The sequence below is a fragment of the Eublepharis macularius genome, chromosome 7, assembly GCF_028583425.1.
Source record: "Eublepharis macularius isolate TG4126 chromosome 7, MPM_Emac_v1.0, whole genome shotgun sequence".
Lineage (NCBI taxonomy): Eukaryota > Metazoa > Chordata > Lepidosauria > Squamata > Eublepharidae > Eublepharis > Eublepharis macularius.
In genome coordinates, this window is record NC_072796.1 from 34395792 (window position 1) to 34409198 (window position 13407).

The following is a 13407-nucleotide window of genomic DNA, read 5'->3' on the forward strand; positions in this document are numbered from 1 at the left end:
TCATTTCCTAATTCGTTCAGACAGAATAGCAAATATTCCCAGGGAAAAAAGGTAGAGCTAATGGGTTGGATCCAACCAACTTTTTCACTCAATCTTAACTAGATTCCCACCTTGTTACAGCCTCCATCCCACACAGCTTTTAGCCACAAAGGTCACATGATCCCCCAGCATAACCTTTTTTGATAGTCAAAGAGGAAGCCCGCCTCCTTTTTCCACCAGAAGAAAAGTTGGTTAGACCCAGCACTGTACTTTATTTGTGTTAATATTTGTGCTTTATTTGTGTTAATATTTGTCAAACCACCATTCAGTTTTTCCTTCAGATCTGAACAGCCTGATCCTATCAACAGAATGTAGGTGGGTAGCTGTATTGATCTGTAGCAGAACAGAAAGATAGACCTGCTATCCTGAACATTTTCTCAGAAAATAATCTCACTTAATTCAATATAGCTTACTCACAAGTAAATGCATCTTAAAGATCATAGCCCTGAAGCTTATTTCAGTTATCACACAGAACAATCATGCTGAGTCTGAATTAGTTTCAAGGGATGAATTACTGTTAAATAACTGCACACAGTATAGCAGCCTTAGGTTACAGCTATCCTCTCATTTTAATAAAGAAAAGGAAAACCCGTATGTAGCAGTTACAGTTTTCAGATTAAATTTTGCACACAGGTTCTATTTTTATATGGTTTCATTTCATCAAATCTTTATTTAATGTCCCTCCCCTTCACAGACCCTCCCCTCCCCAGAATCCACCTCTCAAATCTCCAGGAATTTCTCCACCCAGAGCTGGCAACCCAAACAACATGCCATTTTCCCAATGTGAAATGGTCTCACCCAGGAAGCTGCTATTTGCCTTGCTGAAGATGCATAACATGTCCTGATGGACTACCCATAAAGTTTCTACAACGGGGCTCCCAGGTCCATTTCAGATTGGGAAAATGGTGTGGGAGGAAGGCTTAAGCCCCCTCTCTGCCCATACTTCAGTCCTGGTCTGAGCATAAAGTAGTGTGAAACCAGGTTACATAGGCTTTCCCTGGAAACTCTGCAATATTGTCAAGGTGCTGAGAATTTCCCTAGACCTTTCACTGAACTTCTATTCCCACTGTTGAGGTTAAGATCTGTGACTAGTGTGCTTTAACCAATATTATTGTATTCCTAGTGGGGCTAGAATAGATACTAGCTGAGATGCATATTTTCAACAGAAAATATCACCACTTGGCCACAGGTGTATGTTCTAGTTGTACACCATGCCTTGCAACAGTTTGAACATCTGAAAATTTCCCATTATAAAATTCTTGAAACTACATTGCCATAGACTGTGTGGGCACCAAATTTCAATTTGCTAGCTTTTGTGGAAGTATCTTAGCAATTCTGATATTCCTGCAAATCAATCAGACAGTGAAGTCCAAGCACATTCCTTTAAACTGTACATCTAGAGTGTCTCCAAAGCTGTAGAAATATTGGTAAAGGTCATACTGAAAACAAACTGGTTCCATAAATACCACTGACCATGTTCAACCCAACAATCATGCCAACTGAACAGAAAAATTAATTCATAGGGGGCTCTTGAAAAAGTTGTCATGCTTTTAGGAGCCAAATGAAAATCAGATTATTAATGAAAGCTAAGAGTCTCAAAGACAGTAACGTTCCTCAAACCAGTGGCTCCCAACTTTGACTTACAAGTCCACATTTAATTGGTACAGTGACCCATCGAGGTTTGGTTCAAAGTCTTCTGGTATCCTAGGTGAAGTATAACCTTGGTGCCCATCAAGTCCATTTTCAACAGTGGCCAACCAGATGTTTTTGAGAAACTGACATCACATCCTACTATGAACCCCAGGCAAATGCCATTCCAAACACATCCTTTGCATATGACGGCTACACTCCAGCCTTTGACCACCCTCTTCTCCATTACTCCTTCGAATCCCCTTTAAGATTCTAAGAAACTCACTTGAGTAACCATCAGGACACATACTACTTGATTCTTTATCAATCAACATGGATATGCAGTGAGAAAAAAAATCAACTAATATATGACATGGAAGATACTGTTTCCAGGGTCAGGTCTTAGCTACCAAAATACAGGACAAAGCCTTGCCTCATATTAAGCACCGAAGTTTGTTCTTACAGGAGCCACTTCATATATGATGATTTTCCTTCAGAAACATGATTCTACATAGGAAAATGTGAATACCTGTAAAGTTACTAGTTCCTTGATGGCTCCCCCCCCCCCTCATTATTGTCACAAAGGGTGGGAGAAGCAGGAATGTGAAAAGCTGGCATGGGGGAAGAAGAGAGAAAGAGAGCAATGGAAGGGGCAGGGCTGGCCATTAGGGAGGACTGGCCTGTTACCTACTTTCCTAGGCTTCACAACCCATTTTCGGGACCCGACCCACAGGCTGGAAACACTGCCTCAAACCATCACTGACATTTGTATGTGCCAAGTATTCCTAAAAGTTATTCCTGCTGAGGAGCAGAAGATTTATAACACTGAACACCTCCATCCATTGTATTGTTAATACATGGAGCGAATAACGCAGTCCCAGAAACTGTGTAGTTTTGTTGCCAGTAAGTTCAACTCCCTTCTCATGGTTATGGTATTTATTACTATTTGGTCATCAACCCCAAGAACCAGCATACGCTACATCCAGCTAATAAGTGAAGCATAACCCCCACCACCCCGCTTAGTTTGTGTGAGAAAAGAAAGAGATGTGTTAACAGCTTAGTTCAGAGCTCACAAAAATCAAAACGAATTTATCATCCATGTTTATCTTTGGTGAATGGGGGTGGGTAGTGAAAACTTGGCTTGGAAAGAAATAGACATTTTAAGCCTGGTTGCATATGCTTTTGACCAATTCTTGTTCTTCCCTCAAAGTATTAGTTAGCTTAAAAATCCGCTCCCAAGAATAAGGGAAACGGCTTTCATCAACCCAGCAGTGATTGTTTGGTAGAAGCAAGTATGCCCTGTTTCCACAGCAAACAAAACACTTTCTTCTTCAGTGAGAAAGGTTTATTGCCTGGTCAAACATTGGCAGTTTGAACTTACTGTTAAAGACTGTGCTTTTTTGATGACGGAGATGAATTCAAACACAAATTCCCCCCTCAAGAAAAAAAAAACCCCTTTTCTGCTTTCTTTTTTTAATGCCTTCAGAAATAAGACCGCAAGACTTAAGCCTTCTGTGTTATGTGCCAGCATTATACAATTACACTTCTAGTTACCCCCCAATGCCGAATTATTCTTTACATATAACACAGCATGGGAACCGAAGGTAAGGCTTACAAGTTTAACACTCCATGGACGTCATCCAATGACCACTCAAAGCTGAAAAATTGCCATCCAACTTCACAAACTCTGTCACAGTCCCTGTGGAAAAGGTGCCATTTGATAACCTTGCTAAACCTTTAAACTTCAGATACAATGCATCTCTGAAACAAATTCCAAACCTTTAAAGTAACAAAGACAGCTCTGTTTTTGTTTTTTTTAAATCACTGAAGTGCTTTCAACTGTGTCCCAGAGCTGCTGTACTTCAGGTACAGAAATAAGACAAGGAATGTTCTGGCAAGGCAGGAACCTCTGAACTCAAGGCTCACCCACACATTTGGTGTGTATCTGTGCTATGTGGGGGTGTGCGCGTGCACATACATGTATGATTATTTAGCTATGTTTTACAACAAGAAAGAGGAGAGGAATAAATTTATGTCGCGGCTGCATTTTCTGACGAGCTTGTAGTACTCTGTGACCACTGACATTTAGAAGACTGGAACTGCGTCAGTAACTAGAAAGCACAACAACAAAAAAAGTTGGAGAACACACTAGGCAGGCAGTCAACTGGAACAAAAGAGAACTACAGTTTAGCAACAGCAGAATAAAAGCATGTAAAAACAGCCCAACCAAAGGCAGCAGGATCAGTATATTGACTCTAAAAAAAGGCATCTTTATCACAGAGCTCCTGGCCCTTCTCAGATACCCCACTGAAGTCAAAAGGAATTAAGCTTTTAACAAAATGTGCACTCTTACAGTCTTGTTGATTAAAAGAGCCCAAATGTGCAAATCACCTGCTGCAGGTTACAGATAAATATGATATTACTAGAGTCACCAACCTCCAGGTGGAGCCTGGAGATTTCAGGAATTACAACTGATCTCCAGATTCCAGGGATCAGTTCCTCTGGCTGCTTTAGAGGGTAGGCTCTATTGCATTATATCCTGCTAAGATCCTTCCCCTCCCCAAACTCTGCCCTCTCAGGTTGCACATCCTCAAATCTCCAAGAGTTTCCCAGCCTGGAGTTGGCAACCCTACATAGCATAGACTGTGCTATTACACATATTATACATTGCAGCTCAGTTACAGAACTGTCTGGTGGAAAAGACATGCAGATCACTTAGTGTGCTACATACAGCACACTAAAAACTTCATATCCATTAAACCGACACTAAAGACTTGTATAGAATCCACAAAGTCCCAGGACAGAAAGTGTAACCTGATAATCTAATACTGCGCTTTGTACACAATGGGCCATTGAAACTGTTGCTTACCTCCTCCATTATATCTATATCTATATCTATATCTATATCTATATCTATATCTATATCTATATCTATATCTATATCTATGCTTCGGTTAAATTTTTACATTCTTCAGCAAACAGAAGAAATAATGATGAACCAGTACATACCAAGAGGCTCATGATGGCTTGCAGACATATATCTATGTGAAGAATTTCACTAGAAATGTTCAGTTCTACATCAGGTGGAAGTATATTGAAGCTAGAATAGCAGTGGCTTCTTATAAGCAAGATGGACTACTGTGTACCAAGTTAGAACTGCTGCTTCTTTCAAAACAAGGAAAGGTATGGAATTTTGTTCATGGAAGCTCTAAAAAATGGGCAAAGTTGTAGGTAGGTATATTGATTCTTTGGAAAAATGTCTCCAAACCAACTGTAACGCAATGCCTTTTTCTTAGGACCATCCGAAAGATCACAAAATAGTAGCTGCAAGTTTTTGAGTTCCCTACAGTTTTTCATTAGGTTGGATGTAAAACATACACAAACACATATGGGAAGGGGGAAAGATGTTTAGGCCATGGTGGAAAAGCTTAACGGCTGACTGTAGTATACTACTTTCTAAAGACAGGGACTGCTGTAGCACAGTGGTTAAGTGGTTGGGCTGTGAATCAGCACTCTGCTAGTAAGAATCCCACTAATGCTATGAGCTCAGTAGGTGGCCTTGGGTAGCCACTGCTCTCAGCTCCAGCTCCCCAGCTGTATTGTGGAGGTAATAATATCACTGACTTTGTTCACCACTCTGAGGGGGGCACTAATCTGTCTAGAAGAGCAGTATAAAAGCACAGCTATAATTATGAGGAGGAATGGCAGACTTAACCGGATTACATGGTTGTAAGTGCCAATCAGATTTCAAATTGGGAAGAAGCAAAAAAAAATGTCTATTCCTTTAAAAATAAGGGCACAAGTTCATTAGAGCTCTTCCCAGACCAATTCAGAACGCACGGTTTCTGTGCAAGGTGAAGAAGAGTTGAAAATGTGGTGTACTAACAACAAACCCAAGGCTATCTTAAACATCCTAAGATTATGTTGTAAAACACAGCCCTACAGACCAACATTGGACATGAAGTATCTTTTTATTGGAACGCAATTTGGTACCTTTTGGATTTGCCCACATCTTTCCGACAGTCAAAATCATCAAAGCGTTAAGCAAAGCTAACCTCATCCCCCTAGCCACATTTATTTTTTCCTTGTTATCTTATTCAAGACAACAACACAATGCATACAGGAGTTTATGCAAATGCTATGACCGTTCTTCATGGGGCATTTATAAGGCTTGGTCCCCAGTTGATGCAAATCATGTCCACTAAACTGGAATGTCTGACACTTGAAATTAAGCTGCTGAAATATGCTTTGGGTTCACCGAGTAGCTTTGTCACATTTATGCTCAAGTCGTTATGATCCTTGTGCGGAATCAGTTTATTTATGTCACAACAAGGGTAAGCTGGAGATGCTGTAAGAATCGGTTTGCTCGAAGCCATCACACATTCACCCACTGGCATATAATTTCAATTCTCAAACAACTCCCGTTTAATATTAAAAATCATTTAGCAAAACAGACACGAACTATAGCATTAAGACTGGTAATCTTAACATCCAAACAATAACAGTACATTTTTATGTATTTACATTTTCCCTTCTTTCCCAGGTCCTGAAAATCAGCACTCTCCTTCTGGACACAGCGGACTTGGCATGAAGATCTTAGGGCCAGCAAGAGAGCACAACTACTTTTGGAACTAAAGCTCTGGCAATCTCCTTCAGTCCTTGTATTTGTTTAGATATACTGTATGCTGCCTCTCTAGGCCTAGTGAAGACGGCTCACATCTAAAATAAAAACAACAATAAAAACGAACCAAGCCAATAAAAACAAACTAAGTCAAATCAAGACTAGTCACCCAAAGGGTTTATGGGTGAAGAAGGGAACATGATCTCTTCCCGCTCATTTGAGCAGTGTGTTCAAAGTCAATAATAGTAAGAAGTCCAGTAGCACCTTTAAGACTAACCAACTTTATTGTAGCATAAGCATTCGAGAGCCACAGCTCTCTTTGTCAGATGCTCTCGAAAGCTTATGCTACAATAGAGTTGGTTAGTCTTAAAGGTGCTACTGGACTCTTTACTATTTTGCTACTACAGACTAACACGGCTAACTCCTCTGGATTCAAAGTCAAAATAAAATACAAAAAGCTGCCAACTCCTAGGAACTTGAGCACAAGTATCCTATGTCCAAACACTGCTGTAGAGCCATTGCACCACCCTTGGCCTCCTTTCTTTTACTCATATCTTCCACATATGTAAAGAGGAAGGGAAAAGTCAAAAGCCTCAGGCTTCAGATTAGTTCACATAGACATATTCATAATCATAAACGTATCTGAATGGACCATCATGGATATAAGTGTTCATCTTGTATTGGCTCAAGTACAATACTGGTCAATAGAATCAGTGCACACATCAACCTGCCAGAGAAACCAGGTGACATTCACATTTGTAAAACAGACCTTAGTAAGGATCCATCAGATATAAATCCAGTACACACAGCTTTCCAAGGAGGTTTGCCAACTTCCACAAGTAATAGGCCACAACTAGCTGTTTCTATACAAAGCAGTGCTTTGAATTTGTTCTTTTCAAATGCCTCCCATGAGACCATGAACAAACGCTTGGGGACTGTCTAAAGTAGCTCTACACAAAGTAGAGAAGAAGTTCAGAAGTGGGGAAAACATTAATTAATTAAAGTGCTTAAGAAGTAATTCTCTCTTCCTTGGGAACATAAGGAACTCTGTGAGAAGACCTAGGGGACACTAGTAAAGAATTCTCAGGACTCACAACAAACTAGGATTATTTCAAGGAAGCCATGACCAAGAAACATGAATAACCACAGGGGTGGTTCTAATCTATATCACAAAATTGTTGGAAGTATTAAGAACTAGAAAGCACTGCAGTGTAAACCAGTAACAGTGCTACAGAAAGAATAACATAATCATAAGTGAACCCAACAAGACTAGCCAAGTGAATAATCGCTCAGTGGACATACGTGCACAATCGTCTGAATTCTTTACACATTTCGTCTGAATTCTTTACACATTTTTATCATGCAAGCAAAAACAAGTTTTCTTCCTCTGGTTGGTTACTATAATGCAATCACAGATGGGTCAGTATATACCTAAATGCATTTTTGCATCCCTCTGGTGTTGGCTTTTAAATTTTAATTTCTCTTTTGAACACCACAAACACTCAAAAAGGACCACATGCTGGGCTACAAAGAGCCACGCTCTGCGCACTGCTGATTTGCAACACGCTCAGCACCTCAGAACTTGGGTTGCAGAAGAACGCATCTCCAAGAAAAATATGGCTTTTGCCCAGAGGCAGGGCTTTTTTTCAGGGGGAACATGGGAGAACGGAGTTCCGGAACCTCTTGAAAATGGTCACATGGCTGGTGGCCCCACCCCCTGATCTCCAGGCAGAGGGGAGTTGAGATTGCCCTCCGCACCGCTCAGCGGTGCGGAGGGCAATCTCAACTCCCCTCTGCCTGGAGATCAGGGGGTGGGGCCACCAGCCATGTGACCGTTTTCTCCGAGGGCAACCCACTGAGTTCCACCTCCTCTTTCCCCAGAAAAAAGCCCTGCCCAGAGGTAATCACACTTCATATCTCCCAAAGTTAGATTCCTAAGTCGTAAATGGCAGGTCCACCTTCATCACTTACAAAGAAACTGTTCTCTGTAGGAGGAAAAATGTGGCAGGTATTGGAAATTAAAACCAAACAGTCTGAATGGAAAACATGTATTGAGTACAAAGAAGCCTACTATTATATCACCTTGCAAAGGCAACCTGGTCCTCATTATGATTAATGTCTTGTTTACAAGAGCAATACTGTGGTATTCTTATTTGCATAAAAATCATTTGTGTTTTCAAATGCCACTCAGAAAGTAACAGATATGCTTCTCTTTCCTCCAGCGAGTAACAGTTTATTTGAGACAGTAGGAAGAATTAAGAGAGCAACTGCTGTCTAGGAGAAAAGGCATAAGGAATACAGCAATTCTGAGTATCTTTAATTTAAGGGATTCTCCTTATTCCAAAATACCTCTGCTTTATACCACACAATGGACAACTTTATTTCTGGTTCACACAAGCATGTAAATCCCTGGATGACTGAAAGTGTGAACTCTCCTCACTGAAAAGGTTTAAGGTAATGGGAGAAAACTCTGCATTGTTATATTTTTACTGACCTGTCCAGATGTACAAGTCATCACTTGATACTGCACCGTCAAGTAATGAATGCATAAACTAGCCCAGAGATCTTCTAAAACATGGCCACGGTTTTAATTCCCAATGCAATGCAGTTCTCTCAAATCTCTGATAAGCATGTCAGTATTTTAATCAATTTCATTGGAAGTTTATATCTGAAAGTACCACGCAAAACAGATGTGTCTCATTTGTACTGTAATAAGTATTGTACTAAGCTCTGTTGAGAAGTAATATTTAGGACTTATTTATTTATAACATTTATGAGCTGCTTTTCTACCATACGGCACTCAAGGTGGCCTACAACAGACATAAAAATACGTTCAAAAAACTCAATCAAACTATCAATCAAATGCAGTTCTAAATAAAACTGTCTTCAGCCTCCTAAATATTGAAAGTGAGGGGGCTAGATGCGCCTCCCTGGGGAGGTTGTTCCATAATCATGGGGCTGCCACTGAAAAGGCCCTCTCTCCTGGACCCACCAGATGAGCTTCTATGGTCAATGGGACAGTCAACAGAGGCCTCTCCCTGTGATCTTAACTCCTGGCAAGAAATGTATGGGAGAGGAGAAGATGGACCTTCAGGTAAGTTTTACCTTCAGGTAAGTGGATCCTAGGTTAATACGTACAATGTCAGCTGAAGTTCAAAGAGCAAATGCCATGCTGGACCAAAACAAAATTGATAGGAACCAAAATGGTTCTGATTAAATCTTTTATATAAACGTCTACGAAAGAATGAAATTGCAGTCTCTGTCTTGAGTCAGACCCTTGGTCCATCTAGCTCAGTGTTCTCTGTTCTTCTGACTGGCAGCATCTCTCCAGGTTCTTGGTCACAGAAAGGTCTTTCTCAGCATTTGAGAAACTTTCTCAACACCTGAGAGATATTAACAAGAGATGCTTGGGAACGAATCTGGACCTTCTGCAGGTTCTCTGGCACTGAGATACAACCCCATTTATGAAACCAGCTCTTTGAGGGAAATGTAAGGTTGGTTTGAGCAATATGAAAGTGTGCTGCTCCCTATATGCAGAAACAGCCCAGACATGATACCAAACTACAGTTTAGAGTTATATATCCAAGCCCTGTTTTTGCATGCTTCCTCTCCTCATACACTCAACTAGTGACTTATGATTTAGTGCAAGGCATAGCTTGCAATTATATATGATAGATCAGTTTGCTGTTATATCTGACATTTGGATGCAAACTACAATTGGTACTGAGCACAGTTTGAAATAGGCGCGACTCCCAGTTGGACATTATATCAAAATCAGAAGTTACTAGTTGACACTGAAGAGGCAGAAAAGCCCCACTGCTTGTTCTCAGAAGGCTATCATGGCTGGAATTACATCTGAACATTCCACCTTTGGCCCAATAAAAGATATTGCCAGGACAATTTTACCTGCTTTAAAAGGATGTGCCCAGGTCCCCTCCCACCCCCCACAAATTTGCCTAATGACTGGCATCCACAGAGCATTATATTTGTCTCTCAACAAGAGAAACTAGGAAAATAATACTGAGTTTTAACAGGACTCTTTTAAAGAAGATTCCCCAGCTTTGTATGGAATGGGAGCTCATTGTCTAAGTAAACCCATATTCTGAATTCTCACTATGTCTATATAAAGTCAACCTCATCTTACTCTTTCTCTAGCTCTGGTCTGCCTGATACATCATAGTTGTTATCTTGGAGACCTCCCAAAATTCCTGCAACTTTACCCACTGGGAGCACACTGCTTCAGGATCAATGAAACAAGATAATGAAAAGTTCCACTTAGTAAATCTATAATCCTGAGTACAGAGATGTTTATCCAAGACTGAAAAAAAAAGAGACGAGGTTACATTATTAAAGACAGGGGAAAGGGAACTTCCTCTGCTTACAGGAGAGAGAGTTCATCCTTCCTGCCATAGGAGGCCAGTCTGTAGAACCCAGTTTTTCTTTGAAATATACAGGATTACAACAAGCATCAGGCATTTTTAAGAACCATTACAGAAAGATTCTGCAGATTAAAGGGGGCTTATTTCTTACTTGCCTTCCAAATAAAGCTAGAGAAACTTTAAATGAAATTAAAAATCAGTTACACAGATAACTGATCAAGACTGTTCTCTGTCTTTGCATGTTTAAAATTATTGTGATCCACATGCAGGCACACACGGTTATCCAAATGGTATAAGGGACAGTTAAACAATTTCAGAAACAACAGAAATAATGTAGAGAACATCTGTCAACCTTCTTGGACACACACACACACATACCATTTGCACATGTAAAGCTTTGAAATCACCACCATTCACATATTAAGAGTTCTAGGGTGTTACACTCACAATCCACTTGCAGTTGTCTTTCCTCTTTTGCTTCTTCAGGCTTATTCAAGCAACAGGCCACACGTGACATGAATGAAATATTGTGTTGATACTTTTTGAATCTCCTGTTTTAACTGTGACCTCATTTTTACCACCAAGCTTCACACAACCTATTAATGACATCAGTGATTAAAGCTTGATTTAGTCTCAAGTTACAGCAAGAACCTCCTGAGAGAGAATCATTCAACACAGCTAGCAGCAGATCAGAAGGACTGGAGATAACATCACCACTGAACATCTCGACATGGCAATTGACAGTTCTTCAAAGATTGGGAAATCGACAGGAGGACAGAGCACAGGTCTGCCAGAGACACTTTAGGTGTCCTGTTACTGCGTTCTACTACAAGAGGTTAACAGTAAAGCAGCCTTAATAATCATCATTTATGGCAGGAATTCATCACATTTTGTCCAAAAAAAGCACATTATTTAAAATAAGCATGCACAGAATAAGCACAGTGAGCTGAACCGTACCAATGACTCCCACCCTGGGAAAACTCGAGTCACGCAAGCCACATACAACTGCACTGCAAAGTGTGATTCTGTGACAGCAAAGTTACCGCACATGGAAAAACAAACACAGATGAATCAACTGGCTACCTACCCAACCTCCATTGTCCTGGATCCAATTGTACAGGTGTCTGTTCAGGTACTCCGTCATCCACACAGCGATATTGTCAACAAGAGTATACATCTCTTGACTGACACTCTCCACACACATCATGCCACCAAATTCAAAGAAGGCAACAATCCTCCCCCAATTAACCTCGTCTCGGAACAGCTCCTCTACGACGGCCACAAAACTACTTCTGGCAGTGACCTGGGTCAAGTGCAGCTGGTCAGACATCTGAGCAAAGTCCCTCTGATAACGTCGTGAAAACTCATCGCCGGCTTGGCATAAAGTCAAGTGGACAACCTGTGGCACAGGGTGTAACTCATCATCCAGGCCAATATCACTAGCAGCAGCTGAACCAGGTGATTCAGAAGGCAAAGATGCCAGCCGAGCGAGGGCAGGGAAGGTCCCACCAGCAGCAGGAGGAGGAAGGCTCACTCCATCTCCACCGGCAATCCAGTCATATCCTCTCTGTGACAGCTTGTAATGGATGTACCTCAGCACTATCTCCCTGTTATTGTAATCTCTTATTCCAGGATGAGCCATCCTTTATAACGGGCTACGGAGAGGGAGAAAAAGGAAGAACAGAAGCAAATGCAACGTTCCCCCTGCTGCCACCGCCGCCACCACCACCACTAATATAGCAGCCAGTAATAATGAGTGCCAGTATTTATATATAATCCAGTTGCTTTATTCTATGCAGTTCCATTGGTTGAGGTTTGGGGGAGTCCTCGGGGTCTCAAAGGTATTTCCGTCTTCTCTGTGCTTCCTCCTCCGTTTGTGATACAGGATGGAAATAAGATTTAAAATGCAGCAAGTACTGTATTCCTAGATGCACATCTAATATTACAAGCCTTATTTTCAGAAATCTTCCCTCATCTGTGTTGAAATACATCTAAAAGAAGAAAACCAAGATACTTACACAAAATCAGGTGCATTCCCCCTCATACATACTGAACTAGGAATATGAATGAAGAAACTGCTATGTACACATGCTCAACCCCGCCCCCCCTCAACATAATTTACTAAGCAGAGCTGCCTCCAATGGAAATTCATGCAAAGCAGGTTCAGCTAAAAATCTCAACAGCATTTCTTTTCTAAGATGAACCCTCCAAACAAATAAAAAGTTACACAAAGTAAATTTCCTGTGGAAAATACTTACTTGAATTTAAAATTTGCTATTCGGTCACGTTGCCTCCAAAACATCAGTTTTTCCAAATGACTGAATGCTGGTTTCTTTGGCAGTTCCTCCCTTCTGCCAATTTTTTGGGGGTGAAAAAAACACCAATATCCAAAGTCCTGTGAAATTACTATAATTCTAAAAATATTTCTTAGTCTCCTGTTTGAATGACATTTCCAAAGAATATGTCAAAACTCAGAATCCCGCCTGGAACTTCAAGGAAGAGAACAATCCAAATCAGAGAGAGGGAAAGAGGAGTGGGGGGGGATTCTAAAAAGGAACAGAAAAAAACATATTTTAATCCAGGCTCTTTAAGTAAGGGCTATGCTCCAATGCAATGTATTTCAAAAGGAACGTAGTTTCATTCAGAGACTGATGTTCAATTCAGCGTCCACAACACTGATACAAAAAGCTGGACGCCCTCCCCGCAATTACCTCCCCCCCCCACAAGAAAGCTAAAAAA

The 13407-nt window shown here is 40.8% G+C and overlaps 1 protein-coding gene across 1 annotated transcript; it reads right to left on the minus strand.

Annotated features, from left to right (window-relative positions):
• Positions 1 to 11707: 11707 nt before the first annotated feature.
• On the minus strand, positions 11708 to 13136 carry BCL2 (BCL2 apoptosis regulator). Its single transcript, XM_054985842.1, has 2 exons — positions 12927 to 13136; positions 11708 to 12659 (listed from the first exon to the last, which is right to left on the minus strand). Exon 2 carries the CDS (start codon positions 12308 to 12310, stop codon positions 11708 to 11710), a length of 603 nt encoding a protein of 200 aa, XP_054841817.1. The 5' UTR covers positions 12311 to 12659; positions 12927 to 13136.
• Between the last annotated feature and the right edge of the window lie 271 nt (positions 13137 to 13407).